This window comes from Periophthalmus magnuspinnatus, chromosome 1, assembly GCF_009829125.3.
Source record: "Periophthalmus magnuspinnatus isolate fPerMag1 chromosome 1, fPerMag1.2.pri, whole genome shotgun sequence".
In the NCBI taxonomy this organism is placed as follows: domain Eukaryota; kingdom Metazoa; phylum Chordata; class Actinopteri; order Gobiiformes; family Gobiidae; genus Periophthalmus; species Periophthalmus magnuspinnatus.
Window position 1 is genome coordinate 34575439 of NC_047126.1, and position 21537 is coordinate 34596975.

Consider the following 21537-nt stretch of genomic DNA (forward strand, 5'->3'; position numbering starts at 1 on the left):
GACTGAAGCAGTGAGCCACCTGATGAGCCTCACCCTCTTAATGAAACGGACAATACTTTTCATTTCAGCTTCGAACTGAAGCTAATTTTAGTACAGGCTGATTTAGTGAGCAGGGGGTGGGTTTGTCCAGAAATAAACCTCCTGTGAGTGTGCATATGCATAAAACTAATACAAGTTTACATCAAAGTTGTTTTTGTTTTTTTTAACTTTAAAACAATTTTAAAAAAAAAATCTGAAAATATATTTTAATACACACAATATGTACAAAAACCTCATAATTCAAAATGTAGTCAAAGTTGTAAAACGAGCACAGCTTAGTAACCTAGAACACATAAAACGTCTTTTGATGACATTAAACTGAAATGCATAATGTCTTTGTTCCACATGTAAGTGTTCAAAAACAAGTATACAAAGCTGTTAGCGTCATGCAAGGTGCACTCTGTTTTCTTTCGCCCATTTCCTCAGAGCTCGGATGATGTATTCAACCTGAGGGTTTCCTGAATTACGCAGCAGAGGTACAATCTCTTTCAGTGTGTCCCTAATGAAGAAACGGGGCAGAAACAATATTAATTGACTAATGTTCCAGCATGCATTTCGTTTAACAATAATAATAATGACAATAATAATAATAATAACATACTTGGACTCTTTGTTGGCCAGTATCAACTGAAATACACCTACACATGCTCCTCTTTTTCCCTCCCAATAGTTTGATCCTGGGTCCAGTTTTTCCAGGGCATCAAATGCTTTGGCTGCATAGTAAAACTGTCCCATCTGAAACAAGATGTTACAGTGTGTATAACATCAGTCTTATGCATTATAACTGTCTATATACAGCAGTGACCAGACAGCCAGACAAGAGACGGCCCTCACCTTGTAGCAGTCATTGGCGATGAGCTGCAGGAGACTGAAGGAGTCAGAGGAAGTTCCCATCTTCAGATAGAGTTCCCATGCATGTCGGCCTCTCTGGTTCATTATATCTGAAAAGAAACAGTGTTTTGGCATTAATAATTTACTTTCATAATTCAGTATGCATTCAGAAAGAGAAAGCAGTCTGAGTAAACACAATTTTAAATGTGTGCACTCTATGGGTCCAGTCTGCACTCTATGGGTCCTCTTTATCTGAGGGAGTTAGCCCTATACTCCACCCAGAGCCTATCCTCTCAGTCTTTAACGCAGTTTAAGACTAGGCTGAAAACCCCGCTCTTCTGCCTGGCATTTAACACTAGACCCACCTCTTCTTCCTGGTATTTAACACTATACCCACCTCTTCTTCCTGGTATTTAACACTAGACCCACCTCTTCTCCCTGGCATTTAGCACTAGACCTGCCTCTTCTCCCTGCCATTTAACACTAGACCCGCCTCTTCTCCCTGGTATTTAATACTAGACCCGCCTTTTCTTCCTGGCATTTAACACTAGATCCACCTCTTCTCACTGACATTAAACACTAGACACTAGGCATTTAACACTCTTTTCCCTGGCATTTAACACTTGACCCGCCTCTTTTCACTGGCATTTAACACTAGACAGGACACCTGGGTATTTTATCGTTCTGTTCCTATGTCGTGTATCTGTATATTTGTTTTGTGTTGACTTTTATATGAAGTGCTTTGGTCAGCTCAAGTTGTTTTAAATGTGCTATAGAAATAAACTTGAATAGCCAGAACCTTGAGGTGTGAGTGACTCTTCAAACTAAACATATTCAGTTTTTTATTTGCATTTTACTTTTCCTACAAAACGTGACAAGGTTTTAACACTCCAGTGCATTTTATTTAATAGAATCTTTTTTCAGATTTGTTTGCTTTCACACCTGTGGAGTGATTTCTCTGGTTAACTCTGGCATGCTAGTTACGCGGCCCCATGCAGGTATGAAAACAGCATAATTAATACTTTGTCTGTCTGTTAAAACAAAAAATCAGGTTTTAATACATACAGCAGCGTGCCAGCCAGCTCAGGTACACATAATCACTTTTGATCTTCTCACTCTGAATCAGCAGAAAAACCTGGGAACATTACATATATGTGAGGTACTATTCATAAAGATCCAAATATAACATTATTCTAGTTTTGTCCATTTGTGCTGTGTAAACAATACCTCCTCTGCCTCCTTGTAATTACCAAGAGCAGCTTTAGCTTGTGCATAGTTGAAATTGAATGTATCATCATTAAAGAAGTAGTTCTGAAAAGCAGAAAACCACACGATCACAATATGCTCCAGTGTTTCAAAATAAACCCTGCTAAATGTGTTCTTGAAAAGATCCCTTTGTTTAACAGTCACACTTTTACCCTGTTGTGGGCGTCTTGTTCAGCTCCATCTCACATACGCCGGGACCACCGTGGGATGAAATCACTTCACTTTTCTATATATAAACAGACAGAGACGCTCACCTTGACTGAGTTTAGATAGACCAGTACATCTTCAAACTGCCTCAGGAGGAAAAAACACGATGCCATGCACTGCCTCCCGGGGATGGTGTCTACGAACGCAAACATTAACTTCACTCTGTGTTTTAATGACTACAGCATTTGTTTGATATGGTTTAATTCTGCATTCGGCGTACCACATTCACTCGCCGATCCTCCGACCAACTGAAAAAACTGTTGAGCAATTTTAAGGTTTTCCCTCTGAAACATCACAAATATATAAATAAACTTATTTCAAAATATTATTTCTATAAAGAAAAAAAAAAAAAAAAACTTACTGATCCAATTTCTTGACCAAGAGCTGCGTTTACAACACCTTTCAAAATGTACTCCTGCCATTAAGAAAGAACAGTATAAATATATAACAAACATAACCAAACACAAGTAGTAAAGTACTTAAGTATAAATTATCCAGTTTCTGTACTTTACTCTGTATATTTTCCAGTGTATATTTACTTTTACTTTTCAGTCCAGTTCAAAAATTTTGTGGAGTAGAAAGTACAGATACTGCTCTCAAATGTACTGAAGTAAAAGTATTTTGTATGATTGTGTGAGACCTGCTGAAAAGGCTGAGGATTTTTTTTTTAACATAATTCATAATTTGAGCAAAACAAAAATATACAAATAAAAACAAAGAGAAAAATCTGCACAAAATACTTTTACTTTTTACTCTGTAAGTACATTTTTAAACAGTTACAGGTTACAGGTTATTTTTTTCATTTGATACTTTTACTTGAGTATTTTCTTTGCTCCAATATCTGTATTTTTACTCATGTAACAAAATTGAATACTTCTTCCACCTTTGATCGATGATATGAAAAATATAATTACAAACCTGTATTTCTGTTGGCCAAACAAACAGAGCGTTACCTGAGGCGTGGTTGGCACTAGGTCCTGAATGAGATTATAGGCTTCCTGGACATCATCTGAAACAAAACAATTTAGAACTAGACACAGCAGTAATACAGCAGTAATAGACTGCCTGGCCAAAAAAAAAAGTCAGCACCAAAAAAAAAGGTCACACACTCTAATATTTGGTTAGACCGCCTTTAGCTTTGATTATGGCAAGCATTCGCTTTGTCATTGTTTGATAAGCTTCTGCAATGCCACATTATTTATTTCCATCCAATGTTGCATTAATTTTTCAGCAAGATGATTTTTCCATTGATGATGGTAGAGTCTGACCGCTGCGCAAAGACTTCTCCTGCACATCCCAAAGATTCTCAATGGGGTTAAGGTCTGGACTCTGGCCAATCCATGTGTGAAAATTATGATGAATCTTGGCATTGTCATCTTGGATTATGCCCATTTCATCAGGGAAGAAAAAATCCATTGATGTGATAACCTGGTCATTCAGTATATTCAGGTGTCAGCAGACCTCATTCTTTGAGCACAGACTGTTGCTGAACCTAGACCTGACCAACTGCAGGAGGCTCGTACCTATTTGCTTAATTAAATCCAGGTGCTGACTTTTTTTTTTTGGTCGGGCAGTATAGAAATAGTCTAGTAATTTGGAAACACTAAAAACCTTGCCGGAGGTAGTAAATGACCAAGTTGAGTCTAGCCTCAGGGATCACGTCTATCAGAGGAGGCAGCACCTGTAGCGCCCCCTCCCCCCCACGAAACACCACCTGGAGAAAGAAACAGGAAGAACAGGAGTCTGTCACTGGGCCCATGTACACAAGCTCCATGCCCTATAGACACTTTAAGAGTCTGTAAACACAAACATAGGCCTGTCACGATAACACATTCTGAAGGTCGATATATCGCTGAAGCAAATATAGATGATAAACGATGATATGGAAACTCATTTATGCCACTGATGCAAAGACCCAGGAGAATATTTAAACCACAAAGCTATTATAAATCTAAATCTAAAATATTGTTAAAAAATAATGAGCTGCAATAAATAAACAGCAGAATGAAACACTTTAGTTGTTAGTTTGCATCTGTAATGAGTCAGACAAGTTATTATTTCAAATTTCTACAGATTAAATCTGATCATATAGACAAAAAATAACTTAAAATGTCCCAGTAGAGCAAAGACAAAGTCCACCCGAGAAATATTGACCCCAAAAATATATTGTTTGATCTTTGATATATAGAATGATAAGTCGATACAGTGATTATAGGGACAGGCCTACAGAAACGTTCTAAATTCTGTAATGCGACAAGTGGAGGCAAAAGTGAAATGAAACATGAAGTGATTTCACAGGAGAAAATGGGATTACGCAAAGAATATCACAAAATATGAAAAATCAAGATGAGTTTCACAAACGAGAACCTCAGAGCCTAGTTTAAGCTACCCATTCTTAAAACTAAAGCACACTAACTCACATTTCTACCCAGGAAATTCAAAACTGTTGCTTATTTTGGTAGAAAGTCTTAAAACCATTAGAGTTCAGATCTCTCAGAACTGAAAATGTGTTTTGGTCTAATGAATTTGGATTCCTGTTGCCTCCATTCTAAAATTCTGTTATTCTGATGATGGGATTTTAAAGGGTCTATACCAGAGCTCTTAGGGAGCTTACCAGGTTGTGCCGAATAAGCTCCTTAGCAAACTCAAACGAACTGGAGGAGATGTCGATGAGATTTTTTAACTCGGCCTGTCAAAACCAGAGAAGAAGTGGTTAAATAAAGGTGACAGTGTTTGCTTTAGTGCCGTTTGAGAAACTTACTTCTGCGGCTTTTCCATTATAGAGCCTAAAATGGTTACACGCTTTGAGGTTGAGGGCGATGGTAGAGTCTGGGATGCTCTGTAAGTAAACAGCCAGCACTTCCTGAGAGACGTCGTAGTAGTCGAGCTTGTAGTAACACAGAGCCACGTAGACTTTGAGGGCCAAGAAATCTCTGAAAGAAGAATATCAGAACTGTTGAGATAAAATCGTGATTTTCATGAGTTTGAGGTGACTTTTGAGTTCCACTCATAGACTCTCTATATAAAAATGGACATAGCTAACATGCCAGCCACTGCATTTCAAAATGGGGAGTGATCATGGACACTCCTCCGGCTCCATTCACTCTGGCTCCAATTCGCTTTACATTGTCGGTCCTCCCTCTGTAACTGCAGCTGTTCTTAAAATGTTCGTATTAACATGATCCGCTCTACATGATCCTGTTTTTTTTTATTTCACTGTTGTGTCTGTAACTCTACATATGAGCATTAATAACAAACAAAATAGGTTTGACTGAGATGTTGCTAAGCCCCGCTCCCAGCTGTGAAGGAAGGGGCGTTACCTTCAACAGCCTTGCTCCAGATTGGCTCTTTGGTTGCTATGATACTCGCGACCAAAATTCCAAATAATAATAAACTTGGCTCCAAGTTGGGCCATATAACTGCTAGCCTCGATGAGCTTCATTTGACTGGAGCCAAATGCTGTGGGTGACGTCACACTCACTTAGTCCACTTCTTTACAGTCTATGGCTCCACATTTTGCACAGACCTGTTCTGCAGAAGAAGACGTTTGTAGATGTCTATCGCCTCCTGGTAGTGAGAGCGCATGTAGTGAATAGAAGCCAGACTTAACTGGTCCTCAGTGACGTCTTCGAGGTTCTGGTGGAAACCCATAAGCCTTTTTTCATCATTGAACTACCACGGAAAGAGGCAAAGACAACATATATGGGGTTATTATAATATAGAAATCCATGATCAATGCACACTGTTTTTAAAACTAGCTGAGCTAAGAGTAGATCACTTCTATGTTTGTGTTATAACTAGGGACACGCTGATATGATACTGGTACTGATATCAGCATCGATACTGAAAAATTTGCTGGATCAGATATCAGCTTCAAAAAAATTTTTCAGTTGATATCCTGGTTGGACAAACTGTTGAAATAAGACTATTTAGAATTATTATTTAGCCCAGAAAGTCTCACAATGTTTGAACTTTTCTGTCACTTTTCTGTCACTATTTGATAGAAACAACAGTTACATAACACATTTGTATTAGTTTTTTCTTATTTTATTTTTGTAGTAAATAAATACTGTTTTCAGCCTCTGCAGGGCAGAGTATGTTGATGTTTGACCATTAAAGGTCCTAAATTACGCAAAATTGATTCTTGTGACTCATGTTCTAATGTTATTACCTCCTCAAAAACAGACCTGGAGTTGTGTTTTGTTTCATTCACACATGTTTGAGTAACACTTTATTATTACTCTGTCTACATCTCCAAACCTCAAAAGGCTCTGTTCCACCTTGTGATGTCATGAAGTGGTAGTTTCCAAGTTAACAGCTCCTTTTACTTTTAGCTCAGTAGAGATTGGCAATTCTGGGGCTGACATCATCCAAATAAAGGTGTATAAAGTTTTAAAACAGAGTAGAGCACTTCCTGTATCACAGTGTAGCGCTTACTGTATCACCACTCAATGACGTCACAAGGTGGAATAGAAAACACTCTGTTCCACCTTGTGACGTCATTGACAGTTTGAGAGAAGAACTCAGCCTAAATATGCAGGGTTTGTGTGTTAAACATGGGTGAATGAAACAAAACACAACTCTAGGCCTGTTTGTGATGAGGAAACAACAATAGAACAGAGAAAACAGTGTAATATGGGCCCTTTAAGTTGATCAATTCTATTTTTTTGGCATTGGCATGTACATCTAACTATAACATGCTTTTGAAAAATTCTCTGCTAACCTTGTGAGCCAAGTGGAAAAGAAGTCGGTTTTGGAGAGGAGACACAGGTGCTGAAAAAAACATGATTGTTCATAGGACAAAATAAGTCAGATGAGCTTATACAATAATAGACATACTGTATTTTTCCAGACTATAAGTCGCACTTTTTTTCATTTGCCAGGGGTGGGACTTATACTCAAATGTAACTTATATGTAAAATTATTAAAATTTATAATAATATATAATTTCACGTCTTCGTTATTGTCATACTGACAACTGCACGAGGGAACTCTAGGCTTGTTTACCAGTAACACAGCCACGCGGAAGTGGTGCTTCATCTACTTCTGGAGCAGGCAGAGTTGTTCAGAAGCAACACCGAGGATGAAGAATTCAATGGATTTAGTATATAATAATGGCTTACACTTGTAATGAGCTTTACAGGCTTGTCAAAGCCTCTCAAAGCCCTACACTATAGTCATTATTCATTCATTTCTACACTTGTGATGGTAAGCTACTATTGTAGCCACAGCTGCCCTGGGGCAGACTGACGGAAGCAAGGCTGCCAATCGGCCCCTCAGACCCCCACCAGTACTTGGTCCGAGCGGGACTCTATCCTCCGACCTTCCGGTTGGGGGCCAACACTCTAACCACTGAGTCACTGTCGCCCCAATATCTCACGCACACGTACCAGACACGTATTCAGTTCATTGTGCATTACGTTAGTGTGCTGTACTGCTATTCAATCTGTTATTCTCCACTTTAATGTTTGTAAAATATTACTGATTTTGTAAAATAAATTTCCTCAAAAATGTGACTTACAGTCCAGTGATATATGTTTTTTTTTCATTATTACACATTTTTTCACCGGTGCAACTTATACTCCGGAGTCCGGAAAACACACTAATTCAAATGAGTCAATATGTGTATTTCTCTTTTTTTTTAAGCCTACCCTTGGAAGCAGCCTCTTCAGCTTCTTTATAAAGCCCCAGAAAAAACATAGCACAGGCCAGGTACACCCATACATCGAGCGGACAATCAGGCTGCACTGTTAAGGCCTTGTATTCCTGTAAGAATGAAATAAAACACAAATAAAATAAAAAATCAACTTTAAATAACGCACAGCTGTCAGATAAGGCTGTGGGTCTTCAGTGAAAACAGTTTACCTCCATGGCTCTCTTATAATCTCCCAAATGGAAGGCACAATATCCAATCCATAGGTCTGCATTCTCTCCTTTCTCACCAATGCTTCTTTGGAACTGGAAAACAAGAAGGACAATACAACATTACTACAGGAAGTTGTGGTTTAACCCGTAAATTACCATCAAAATAATGGCAATAATAATTGTATAGACCGTGTATTACACTCTACATTGGGTCAGATGTTTTACCTCTAGCAGGGTCAGAGCTTCCAGATAGTCTCTGTTATTTTACCTCTAGCAGGGTCAGAGCTCCCAGATAGTCTCTTTGCTGCAGATAGTCCTCCAGGGCGGGCACCTTGTTCCTCTTCCTCTTGTCCCTGATGCTCTCAGGAGCCTCTCCACCCACAGCGGGCTTTACACGGGACAGAATCTATCAACAATAATAACACCGGTATTTTCAAAAGCACATTTTAGGGACACAAAAACACTTAAATGACAAACGATCTTACCATTTGAAGACGTTAGCGTTTGAAGACGTTCAGTAAACCAACAATAACAGATGGAGTGGTTCTGGTGTGAACAGCCCGGACTCACTTCAGCGTTAGCTAGCTCTGGACTAGTCAGCTTACGGTTTAAACGTGACTGTTTAACTCCTTCTCGAGATTTACTGGGACAGATTAAAGCATTTGCAGCCGTAGATTCTATTCATTTACTTTTATATGGCGGTGAAGTGCACAGGTTGAGCAGATTTGTTCCCATGGATGAGACGTCTGCAACATACCCATGGAAACCGCTCCAGAAAAAATGAAGCCTTACCATCACTTCTGTTATGTTATTTTCAAAATAAAACTCACTAAGACGCAAGCCAATAAAGCCTGAAGTTACCGCTGACTTTTATTTTGAAAGCAAACAAAGTTTTGTGCTAGGAACGGAAATTGCTTTCTCTACATTCAGTTGGCTTTACTCATCGGTTTGTTCTTTGTTGCCTAGCAACATCTTCCCATACACTTATGTACAGAAATACAAGAGTTTTTAAAAATGTCTTCAATACTTATTTGTAACTTCAGGGATTGTGGGTTCGAGTGAGACTATAGACTTTTTAAAGATATATAAATAAGTTTATATGTAGTCTATGAGTAAAACCTGTCTGGGGAATGGTACCAAGCCAATAGCAGCGCATGTTGGCTCCTGACTTATACGGTCTGTGGGTCCCTTATAACATGTGTGACCCCTGTAACATATATGACCTTTAAAGAGCTGCAGGCGCTGAACCATCACTGACACTTTAGTGAAATAAATGTTTTATTCAAAATACTTTTATTTTAATTAATTACAACAGTTTCACATCACTTTGACAAATGCACAGATCTGTCTTCAATACATTATATGACCATATATAGCCATAACAAACAGCAGGTGTGCTTCATCACAGACATCTTCAGAACAGAAAACATACAAAAATAGTCAATTTAAATTCACAGGTTTAAAAAAGGTCATTCATACACACACAGGCCTACACAGACACACACGACTAGTTTCGGGTGATGTTAAAGTACACAGACTGTAGTCTTTTGTCTACAATAAACGGTACATTGCACAAAAATATGATCACTATTTCTGGCAAATATTTACAAAGTTACATTTAATAAACAGTTTGACTCATTAGCATAGACTGTATACAGTCCATGACCAGTGCTGATGAGTACCACTCACACATGCTACAGATTTAACCGAAGAGCAACCAACCAGTGTAAATCAAACTCAATAAACTGGCACTACTGTCACAACTTTAAAATTCTGTTTGAAGCAATGTCAAGTCAAAAACCAAACAGGCAGGTGTGTGTATGTGTATGTGCATATGTGGGTGTATGTGTGTGGATATGTGTTTGTGTGCATGTGTGAGTGTGTGTGTACTGAGTTAAGCAGTTTTCAGAATATCAAACAAAAGGCCTTGTTGTGATCAGTTTTTCTGTGTTTCCTTTACGCAGAAGCATGATTGTCTGTGCAGATCTTTTTCTAAAAATGCCACTGCAGGATCTCAACTGTATTCCCAGATGCATCCATTTGGGAATCCCCAGTCAAGTTGGTACACTGTATACACCGACAAAATGGCTATGAGTAATAACAATAACATGAGATTTGAAGGAGTGGAGAACGTCACTTTGATCCCAGACTAACACAACAGTAAGGTTTAACAGACAACATTCATTTCACATATTAAAACAATAAAAACACACATGTACACACACATAGATCACCTGTTCTTCTCAGACATTTTAACACCTTATCTTTTGTTGTGCAGTTGTGTCTTGGGTGTGAGACCTCACTTGGAGCGTAAATCCCTTCCTCTAGTCAAGGCCTTTGAGAACATAGATATATATTCCCTCAGATTAAGACTCTAGGGGCTTTTGGGGACGCCTCAGTATTTGAGACGCCTCAGGATTAGAGATGCCTCAAGATTAGAGACGCCTCAAGATTTGAGACGCCTCAAGATTTGAGACGCCTCAAGATTTGAGACGCCTCAAGATTTGAGACACCTCAAGATTTGAGACGCCTCAGGATTTGAGACCCATTTTGGCCATGAGCTGTTCATAAACAGTCCACGCCATAGCAGCCATTAGCGTGCGTCTGAGGGACCTGGGGACAGCTCCACGGAAAAAGCCCCGCACTCCATTTTCCTAAAAGCAAGCACAGACAAGAAAGTTTGAACAAATGTTTCAAAATACATCACAAACAGAGCGTTAAAGGCCCCTCACAGAGTAGATGTAGTGGATGGCATCTGCCGTGCGCCAGTGAGACGGGCTCACTTGAATATGTGTCTTGACGACGTCAGCAGGTTGTGTCGCTAGCGACGCCATGACTCCAGCAACGACCCCACAGCTGAAATTCACCAGGGGAGCGTAAGGGGAGGAGGCCACCTCTATAACAAAAACAGGACCAGTCAAATAAAAGCTCTACGGAGAATAGAACTCAGAACTCCCCGTACCCTGTGGCAGGGACCTCTTGGTTTGACTGTAGAACATGACGTAGATGCCGGAGAATGGAGCGTCTCTGAGCAGTGTCGCAGTTAGTCCAGAAAACAGAGCTCTGACTCCCTCTGTCTGATACATGCTCTTTAGTGCCCCCACTACACTCCCATAGTTATAGCAGCCACTCTGAAAGAAACATAAGAATTTGTCAGAATTTGTACTTCAGAAATTCATTCAATCACAGCCAGTATGGCTTTGTCTTCTACATTTGACCCAACTTTCAAAAGACACCTAAGCAAATGTAAGTAAGGAGTAACCCAGGATCCAGGATTCAGAACCCAGGACCCCTGCGAGTATGAGCACAGAGCGAGTACTGATCAATAAAAAATTGTTTAACAAGATCCACAAGTGAAATCATCTGAACTGGTGTCAATCATTTTGAACTTTTTTCCAGAAACAGAAACAGCACATGATAAACAAAGAAATTACCATTGTTTACATGACACTGTAAGCTGTTAGCATAGCGACTTTACAAATCCCTGCATTATTCATTCACTAGATACATGGATGTGCCATAGCTGCCCTGGCACAGATTGATGAAGATGCCAATCTGCAGCACCCATCACGTAACTTACCCAACACTTATTTGCATGAGGAGTAAATGTTTTTAGCTGTTAGGTGGAAGATCGTCATGTAATGGTATCAGTGAGAATGAACCAAAAAAATCCATTACACAAAGTGACCAGCACACTCATGTACGCCTACAGGTGTAGTGAATCTGAGAGCAGAAACGCTAAAACAAGTGATGTTTTGTAGACTTAAAAACTGTGCAGGAACCTTCTGGGTTTAAGGTCTGTTTCATAAATGCCAAAAGGACAAAATGCACAAGATGATACTGAAACTGTGAATGAGGCAAAACTCAACTCCGGGTTTGTTTCTTGTTATTCACATGGTTCAAAGCTCCTTTTGCACTTTGACACACTTCACATGTTGATATTGAGAAAATGGCATGTAACTGACCTCAAAGCGCGTCTTGATGACCGTGAACGGGAGCATGGAGACCCCAGCCACAGATCGGGCCCCTGCTCCCAGGAGCACGGCCTCTCCAGCATTAGGCGCTCGGTCCTGGAAGAAGTGTTGCTTCAGTGAATAGAAAGTGCTGAAGTAGATGCCCACACCAGGAATGCAGCGCACGAACGACTAAGGAAGAAAAACTGGTCAAAACAACAAGTTAAAACAATTAACATTTAACAAACAGAAACTAACACATGTTCACAACCAGGCAAAGGTTTGGACACACCCTCTCATTCAAAGTTTATCTATATTTTTACTACTTTCTGCATTTTATGTACAAACAGAGACATCAAATATATAAAGTAAGATATAGTAATATATAGAATTATGTAGCAAAGAAAAATTGTAATAATTCTATAAAATATTATTCAACAAAACAAAGGAAGCATACTTTGAGGATTTGATTATAAAATATATACATAATATTTTTTCCATAACTACATAATTCCATATATCTTACTTCATATATTTGATGTCTTATGTGTGTATAAGACATGTACTTTTTCCTGGTCATGTATATATAATGGAGTAATACTAAAGTGACTTACTGGTGAAACTCCTTTCCAAAGACTGAAGAATTTCTCTGTTCTAATGACTTGTACAAAAACCGAAAACATTCCAACTTTAGGCGCTCTAAAAAAAAAAAGAAAAAAAACCAAACAAAACAAAACCATGTAATGCACTTTTTCTCACAATCATTAGTATTATTATATGATGTTATGTTCCATGTTTACATATAGATATGAGCTGTATGCCAGTTATGTCCTTGTCCTCATGTCCCAGCAGTGTCTCATTAAACTGGACAGACCGACACAGCCTTGTTCATGGATGGAGCACTGTTGTGTTTATAACGCAGCTCTTTGGTGAAGTCGCCTCATTTTTTCAGGCCTTGAGTTTTGTTTGTGATGAGTAATTCTTAAGAGGACATGATTCTACATAATAGATCAGACCTGTTCTGGAAACTGTTCTGTTCAGATCTTTATCCATGTTCTAGTTGTTTCTTTTCATTGAGCCTCTGAAGTTGTATTTCATGTTTGAGTAATCTTTAATCAACTATTTTCAAGATGCCATTTTGTCGATCTACCCCTGCTTAACCTCCACCACTGTAAGGTCCACACCCAGTCTGACGTACACGCCTGTAACCTACGCTCCCACTGTCACTGTGACGTACACACTTCCTTCTCCAGTTTAATTTTCTTAATCTGTGATACTCGTAGGATTTGGTAGCATTGTGTATTAATTTTGGTACAAATGGAAAAAAAAAATGGATAGCTGCACATCATACTAGAGCAACACATAGGGGGCGCCAACAGCATGCGGCGATTTGCAGTGATGACGTTTAGACGTCAGCTCTCACTACAGTTTTCTAACATGGAAGTCAGCGGACTTGTTTCTTTTATTAGATCGTTTTAGATAAATACTGTGATTTAAAATATGTCAATTATAACAATAATCCACAGGGGTTAAAGATGAGACCTACAGAGACACAAGCACAATAGGTGTTCTTCAATTCACTAGTATACTCACCCTGGTTTAGCATTTTTCTGCAAAGTCTGCAGCCGTGTTTTGACCAAATCTAAAGGCTGGAAGAGCAGCGTGGAGCAGGTGCCACTGAGAGAGCCACACATGAAGGCTTTGAGAGCTGGGTGAGCCTGAGGGCAGCGAGGGGCCCAAAGAAAAACATTTAATACAGCACTGTTATTTTAAGTGTTAAGAATCACATATTTACACAACTGGCTATGTTACAAAACATACATCTGAAAAATATGCAAATTAATAGAAATTCATGCTTTTTCAATTACTATATATCATCAAATACCACGAAGCTAACCAGCTATATCAAAAGGGTTGGACCAGTTACACATGAGAACACAAGACGTCTGATCCAGCAGTGCAGTGATGGAGATGTGCAGAGACAGGCTGCCCACACACAGGCAGCAAGAACATGTCACTCTGAGGGGGAATACAGTCTGCAGCCTTACTCCTCGTAGAAAACAGGCAGAGAGGGGACACAAAACACACAAGTGTCCTTGAAATGTATTTTGAATGTCAAAGAAGACCACAGATAAGTGTTCAACAGGCAAGAGATTCAGTCAAATAACCCCACACACTACAGTCCTCACATGGGTCACCCACTAAACACTACAGTCCTCACATGTGTCATGCACGAAGAATGTGTCCTACCTTCCTTAGATCTGGCGCTTGCCTCTCGGAATCCTGTTTTTCCACCATTATTTACTTTGCTTGAGCCTTACACAGCTGTTACATACAACATTTCAGTGCATAAACCTCTGTTACAGCTCCCCCTCGGTTTCTTCTACCTCCCCACAGTGACATGCTCTTGCTTACGTCTTCCTTCCCCCATTTTGAAGCCACAGGCAGAGGCTTAATCCACGCTACATTTTTCTATGCTTCTATCTTTATCTTTCAGACACAGGCTCTTGCCTTTGTATCCAGGCGTTGGTGAACAAAGGTTCCTTTTGACCCACATCTTTGCCACTGGCATGAGTCATGCTTTAAATGTAGTTTTATGCAGAGTTGCCTCTTAATATCACAATACATCATTAAAGTCTGTGTCATAACACACACTGAGGTGAACACAAAGAAATGATCAAATAAAACTTAAATCTAAACAGTTCATGAACAATTCTGCACTTACACAGAACAGTAAACATGCATATCAGAGGATGTATGTATGTATGTGTGTGTGTATGTATGTATGTATGTATGTATGTATGTATGTATGTATGTATGTAGGTATGTAGGTATATAGATAGATAGATAGATAGATAGATAGATAGATAGATAGATAGATAGATAGATAGATAGATAGATAGATAGATAGATAGATAGATAGATAGATAGATAGATAGATAGATAGATAGATAGATAGATAGATAGATAGATAGATAGATAGATAGATAGATAGATAGATAGATAGATAGATAGATAGATAGATAGATAGATAGATAGATAGATAGATAGATAGATAGATAGATAGACAGACACCATAGTGAATGGTTATAACCTGCCAGTGTGAGGACACAAGGACAGGTGATGAATCTGAGGCACTCACCGCTGCCAGCTCCATCCCCGTGGTCCCCCGTGGTCCCCCGTGGTCCCCCGTGGTCCCCCGTGGTCCCCCAGTCTCCTCCTCCTCTTCCACAGATGCCTCTGTGCTTCAATTCACTCTGAGCTCACAGAAAAACAGTGATGGTCTGGTTGTTGTTGTTGTGAACAGCAGGGGGCAGCAGAGATCACCGCCACAAAACACGCGTCACTTCTACTTTATTATTTCATAAAAGTGTTACGAAAGCGGTGAATTATCTGCTAGATTCACATTACATATATCAGTATTTGTTTGTATAAATACTGACAGTTTTCCCTTGTATGATACGCGACATTACGTCATTCTTATCACACATTACTCTGAAGCTAGCTTCGACTAGCCGAGCTCTGCTAATGCTACATTTAGCTTCACTTACCCACTTCCAGAGAAGAATCTCTCCCATAACAGCTCCACGGCCACATTCTGAGTGTTTGTTTTCATCAGAAACGTCATACACACGCGGAAATACACGTTATTTTCTGTTAGCTCTGACACATTAGCTTCATAAGCTGCACGAGCCTGTAAAGTGATTCTACTAATAGCAAGTGTGAACAAGAGTAATACAAGCCAATTCACTCCAACAAATGTGAGAGTACCAAACTAAATAGACTAAATATCTACACCAAAGTATCAGCGTGCACTCATCTACATGCTCGCCGGTGCATCCGGAGTAAAGTTGACCTTATCTCCTGCAGCGGTGTGTCCGCCCCGCAGACAGATACCACGCCAACAAAACAGGCACCACGCCAACAAAAAACAACCAAGATCAGGATCACGTGTGGAAGCGACACATTCGCATCTGTAAAGGGGAATCATGTGTGTTTAACCTTTTTAATTCAGTGGCACAAATATTTATTAATATAGTTATCCTATATTACGAAAAGGCATACTCTCAACCCCCACTAGAGGGCACTCTTGTATAAGCGGTGGTTCTCTGTGTGCCCTGCCTCATACAGTGAAAATGTCACTTTAACTCTTAAAGAATTCCCCCACGCACAATAGGTCACATCATTTATATTTTATTATTGACTTAAGGCTTTAGATAAAAGGATAATCAAATTTGCATACATTTAATACATTTACATGTAAAACTAAGACTTGCAGAGACAACCCAACCCCCAGCAGTAATATAGAAAACACATAGGTCATATTGAAATTAACTTCCCATACACCGCTGTGGTGGCAAAGTGTTTTCGATGAAGTTACAGGCTGCCTGCCCCATCACAGGCAACACCCATATCCAGTGATGAAGAGTACTGCAGTAAAATGTATGTAGTTACAGAATATTGAATACTGCAGGAAAATGTATTTAGTTACAGAATAATGAATACTGCAGTAAATGTATTTTGTAACATTTTCTGAAACGTGGTCTTATCAGAGTACTGTATTCTGAATACTTAGAATACTTTTACATAGAGTTGAATGATAAACGTGTAAAAACATGATTTTAAAAAACAACTTTGTTTGTTTAACTGTTTGCTCTATATATATATATATATATATATATATATATATATATATATATATATAGAGAGAGAGAGAGAGAGAGAGAGAGAGAGAGAGAGAGAGAGAGAGAGAGAGAGAGAGTATTTATCACTGATTAGAGACAGAAAAATCTCACATGCCTTTTCATAAGAGCCATGTTTTATATTTCTTTACCAAAACAATGCAGTTTGAACCCAAAATTGTGATTTTATGCAACTGTAATCTGAATACCACCAAATGAAATGTACTGGATATAGTTACTCAAAATTAGTAATCTGAATATGTATTTTTGGTGCATGTGTTCAGTTACTTCTCAGCATATTTTTTTAATAATAAAACTTGTGAATGTGTTTCACACCAAAAAATAAAAAAAATAAAAGGTACTGCATTAAACCTAGTTGACTTGTGCAATTAGAAAAAAGTTTTACTCCTTAGCAATTCATAGCAATGACAATAATGACAAAAATATATGTAGCCGAACAAACACCAGATAAAAGCATCAAATAGAAAAAGAACTTTTGATAATTTGATGTAGAAACCACACTCTATAATCCAGTTAAAAGGGGATTCAATACTAAACTACCAGCAGGTGACATCCAAGACTTTCCTCTGCGTTTACATCACTTTTTTTTTTTTTTACTTGGGCAAATAAAACTGATCCCCGGTGAGTTCACTCAGCCGCTGGCTCGGACGTCTCTCCAGATGTGTCCAGATCTTCATCACTGTCCACTCCCAAGCGGTTTGTGGAACGCCGCACAGTAAAAGGCAGGTCTCCACGCCTTTAAAACAAAATATTTTTAAAATCGTAAATGAAAACAGTAATACAGAATATATGACAAACAAACACAGGGTTCCCATGTTTTTTATTTTCCAGGACTTTTCCTGGACATTTTTAGTTACAGTTTTTTTTATAATGAAATAGTTAAACTAAGCCTAAAACTGTACCTGAAGTCCATAATTATTACAAATTAATTCTACACAGGCAAGCTACATGCTGTTATGGAGATCACCAAAAAAATCTGATGAAGAACATGCATGAACCCAAACATGTGGACTTAGAATAAACAAGAAAGTGTTCATGACTCTACATCTGAATGGTATTCATGAGTCTAGTGTTGTACTTAAACACAGGAAAATAAGGCACGCCCATATGAGACACCAAGGTCCCACACAATCAGGTAAGATAAGAGATGCCGGGGGTTTGGGTGTCATTTTCTGCAGTTTTGTGGATTTTAGACAAGTTTTTTTTTTAACCCAACTGCTCCAACAGGTGGCAGTAAAAGTCTCTATTTATTTCATATCCAATAAACAGCATGGCAAAGTGTAAAGAAATTTTCAAGGACATAATATTTATTTGACAGGACATTTGGCCTTTTTTTTCTCATTTTCCATGTCTGGAAAACAGGTTTCCAGTTTTTCCAGAATGCGTGGGAACTTTAACAGTCCATGATTTACCTGAGTTTGCTCTTGAGGCTGCTCACTTCTCGGTTCATGGCATCTGCCGACTCAGAGGCATCGTCCAGCTCCCTCTGCAGCTTCCGACGATAAGCATTGGCTCGAGTCAGCTCCTCCTCTGACTCCTCCAGCTGCCGCTTGAGCTGCCGCATACGGCCGTTTGACTTATCCAGCTGGACAGAGAGAAACACCTTCAGTAAAGAGTTTGGAGACCTTTAAGACACATGTAGATGGCATGTAATCTGATGTGACTGATGAGGGGGAACATGAGATGCTTTTACTGTTTACATTTAAAAGACTTGACTCCAAAAATATGGTAATAAAGGTTATACAGGTGACATCACAACTATGGTGGTCATTAGTGAGCAGCAAGGGTATACGAGCGTTTATGGTGAGTAATGAAATTTTCTCCTGTAAAAGCTCAAAATGTTACATCTAAAATGTCAGACAGACAGAGCTGCTACAGTTTAAGAACAATTATAAAAGTCATAACTGAGAAATATTTACTTTGTTCCTGACTCTAAAATGAGAAATTCAAGAGTACAGAAGTATAAAACCAGCGAAGAGTGAAACCACAGGGATGCTGCGGACACACTCACATGATCACTGACAGAACATGAGTCTGAATCTGTGTGTTTTCATTCATTGCTGCGGGTGAGGTGAAGTGTCCTTTATCTCCTGTTATCATTATCTCCTGTTATCATTAGCCAACATGCTACTAAAGCTCTGCTAGTAAAGCTCTCCACAGTCACAGCAACAATTAACTACATTGTTTACATCTCATCGTATAAAGAGAACATACTGACTTAGAATAAACAAGTGCTCATGACTCATTCTGAATAGTGTTTGTGAGTCTAGTGTTGTACCTCTATGTGACACCAAGGTCCCACCCAAGCAGGTAAGATCAAAAGCTGAAGGGGGGGTGCCCTCTCCCAAGAAATAGTGTACAAAGTAGGTGTAATTTTCTGCATTTCAGTGGATTTTAAAAGGAGATTGTCATATAAGATAATTAATTATAAAAATAATTAATTAATTTAAAAAAAACAGCTTTATGGACAAAACTGAGACAATAAAACACAGAGAAACACATTTAGTCTGTTGTTCTGTTCATAGTTCTGCTTCAGTCTGTAACCGTGCTAACCGCTCTAAGAGAGTTTGGGTTTAACCTGGTCTTTGTACTGTTCGGTATTGCGTCGTTCATCATCGATCTGCACCAGTGTTTCTTTCAGTTTCTTCTCAGTACGCCTCACCAGTCTTGAGGCCTGCTGACGTTCCCTGAAGTAAACAGCAAGCACTTTAAACAAGTTTTTTCACAGTACTATATTACACAAAACTGGCTCTTGTGAGGTTTAAGACATATTATAATGCTGTTACTTCCTCAAAAACAGACCGGGAGATGTGTTTTGTTTCATTCACACATGTTTGAGTAACACTTATGCAGAGTTTGTGTGTTAAACATGTGTGAATGAAACAGAACACAACTCCAGGTCTGTTTGTGATGGTCATGTGTATCATATCCACGCACACAGGGACGTACTTGGACTCTATGTCGAGTTGCTCCTCCAGTTGGGCGATCTTGGCCTCCAGGGTTGCGATGCTTGACTTGTACTTTGACTTGATGGTTCCCTCGAGCTCTTGCAATTTCAGCTTCAGCTCCTTGTTTTGGCGATCGAGCTGAGAGCGAGCGCCCTCGATACGCTGGGAGTTACTGCGCTCCGCCGACAGCTCTGTGGTCAGCTGTTCAGTCTGAGAGAAGAGGTTTTACTATTACGTAATGGGACAAAACATTACGTTCTCGCCTAAGCAGATAAACAATCATATTTTGGCAGTGCTCAGTGGTTGACATTAGGGCATCGACTGTGTAAAGAAGTGGGTTAAGTGAGTGTGATGTTAACTATAGCGTTTGGCTCCAGTCAAATGAAGCTTGTCGAGGCTAGCAGAGGCCAAATTGGAGCATAGGACTGACTGCGTGTATCACAGCAACTGAAGAGCCAATCCAGAGCCAGGTTGTTGAAGGTAAATGCATCTTCCTGCCCGCATTGCTGGTTTAGTAGGGAGTGGGCGCTTAGCAACGCCATCAATCAAACCTGTTGCTAACGCTAGCAGGAGTGACCTCAGGGAAAGAAGGCGCCTGACTTGTCTGTTATTAATGTCCATATCTTGTTTTATAGACAAAATAGCGAACTAAAAACCCCGGATCATGTAGAGCGGGTTAATATGAACATTTTAAGACCAAAATGATGAGTCTGACAGCAGCAGTTACAGGGAGAGGGGACACAGTTCTTGGAGCTGGATGTTTGTTTTTTCATGTCGAGATTAGGATTCGAATGGCAAACCTTCAGGTCAGAGGATAAATGCTCTACCAAATGAGCCAAAGTTGCCTCGTACCGGTTGATATCTAGTATCGGCAGATTACTTAAGCTGTACTATCAAAATCAGTATTGAAGCTGAAAAAGCTGGATCGGGTCCCTGCGTCCCTCGTTGACACGCACCTGGAGTGTGGTCCTCTTCAGACGATCGTTGACCATCTCCGTGTTGAGCTGCTCCTCCTCCAGCTCCTCCTCCAGCTGAGCAATACGACCCTCCAGACGTCGCTTTTCATCCGTCAAAGAGGAACTAGAAAAATACACAAAAATAAGAAAAAGGTAAAATGCAAAATCCATCGCTTTCATGTTCATGCGTCAAAGTACATTCATTCTAAAAAGTGTGAAAAAGACACGGCCAACAGATGGCCAGCAAGGTCCACAAACAAGGTCCAAGGAGGGAACGTACACCTTATCACACACATAGGATGCAGCAGTTCTGGAGAAAGTGTGGAAGTGGAAGCTTATGTCCCCTACTGTCTGACAAAACCAAGTAAAGAAGCGTACAAGACATGTCATTACACCGTCACAACACCGTCACTACGCTACACCATCACTACACCTTCATTACATCATCACTACATCATTACCACACCGTCATTACACCGTCACTACACTACAGCATCACTACACTACATTACTGCACCACCACTACACTGCACCATCACTACGCCATCACTAAAATCGTACATGGTCACATTTATATAGCAGGTTTCCGCCTTCATGTCACTCAAAGAACTTTACATCAAGGTACCACTCACCCATTCACACACCAGTGTACACAGACACTGTGAGGGGTCAGGGGTAAGGTGAGTTAAGTGTCTTGCCCAAGAGCACAACAACAGCTTTCATCTGTGGGAGCTGAAACTTGTGGGTCAGTGGGTCTCACCACTCTACC

The 21537-nt window shown here is 39.6% G+C and overlaps 3 protein-coding genes across 4 annotated transcripts in view; all 3 read right to left on the minus strand.

Moving 5' to 3' along the window:
* Window positions 1-298: 298 nt before the first annotated feature.
* Window positions 299-8445, minus strand: ift56 (intraflagellar transport 56). Its single transcript, XM_055224559.1, has 17 exons — window positions 8434-8445; window positions 8209-8301; window positions 7995-8109; window positions 7067-7116; window positions 5870-6015; window positions 5105-5276; window positions 4958-5032; window positions 3955-4057; window positions 3297-3352; window positions 2705-2758; window positions 2564-2627; window positions 2391-2479; window positions 2098-2181; window positions 1936-2005; window positions 874-980; window positions 641-774; window positions 299-538 (listed from the first exon to the last, which is right to left on the minus strand). The coding sequence occupies exons 2-17, from the start codon at window positions 8212-8214 to the stop codon at window positions 424-426; spliced, it is 1440 nt and encodes a 479-aa protein (XP_055080534.1). The 5' UTR covers window positions 8215-8301; window positions 8434-8445; the 3' UTR covers window positions 299-423.
* A 1025-nt stretch (window positions 8446-9470) lies between these two features.
* LOC117391353 (mitochondrial glycine transporter B-like) lies at window positions 9471-16067 on the minus strand. 2 transcript variants are annotated; one of them, XM_033989176.2, is made up of 8 exons: window positions 15713-16067; window positions 15304-15418; window positions 13755-13879; window positions 12776-12860; window positions 12174-12353; window positions 11171-11339; window positions 10941-11104; window positions 9471-10862 (listed from the first exon to the last, which is right to left on the minus strand). In XM_033989176.2, the coding sequence occupies exons 2-8, from the start codon at window positions 15316-15318 to the stop codon at window positions 10740-10742; spliced, it is 861 nt and encodes a 286-aa protein (XP_033845067.1). In that variant the 5' UTR covers window positions 15319-15418; window positions 15713-16067; the 3' UTR covers window positions 9471-10739. The 2 variants fall into 2 exon arrangements, with proteins under 2 accessions (XP_033845067.1, XP_055080564.1); XM_055224589.1 differs by lacking the exons at window positions 15304-15418; window positions 15713-16067 and adding an exon at window positions 14412-14739 and having other exon boundaries at window positions 9492-10862.
* A 1168-nt stretch (window positions 16068-17235) lies between these two features.
* LOC117382804 (myosin-9-like) overlaps window positions 17236-21537 on the minus strand; it is a 64123-nt gene continuing 59821 nt past the window's right edge. The window contains exons 39-43 of the mRNA XM_033980071.2: window positions 20769-20892; window positions 19814-20022; window positions 19443-19551; window positions 18277-18449; window positions 17236-17600 (exon numbers count right to left, since the gene is read on the minus strand). Of these exons, the coding sequence (XP_033835962.1) occupies window positions 17492-17600; window positions 18277-18449; window positions 19443-19551; window positions 19814-20022; window positions 20769-20892 (724 nt within the window). The 3' untranslated portion in view covers window positions 17236-17491. The remainder of the gene's footprint in view (window positions 17601-18276; window positions 18450-19442; window positions 19552-19813; window positions 20023-20768; window positions 20893-21537) is intronic.

Coding starts and splice junctions, on each gene's coding strand:
- ift56 (XM_055224559.1), bottom strand. Junction 2,182..2,390: donor TCTATCTAAACTCAGTCAAG/GTGAGCGTCTCT, acceptor TCTGCTTTTCAG/AACTACTTCTTTAATGATGA. Junction 539..640: donor CTGGCCAACAAAGAGTCCAA/GTATGTTATTAT, acceptor TTTCTTCATTAG/GGACACACTGAAAGAGATTG.
- LOC117391353 (XM_055224589.1), bottom strand. CDS start 14,459: ATGGTGGAAAAACAGGATTCCGAGAGGCAAGCGCCAGATCTAAGGAAG. Junction 12,861..13,754: donor CAGAAAAATGCTAAACCAGG/GTGAGTATACTA, acceptor TTTTTTTTTTAG/AGCGCCTAAAGTTGGAATGT. Junction 12,354..12,775: donor TTTGGAAAGGAGTTTCACCA/GTAAGTCACTTT, acceptor TTTCTTCCTTAG/TCGTTCGTGCGCTGCATTCC.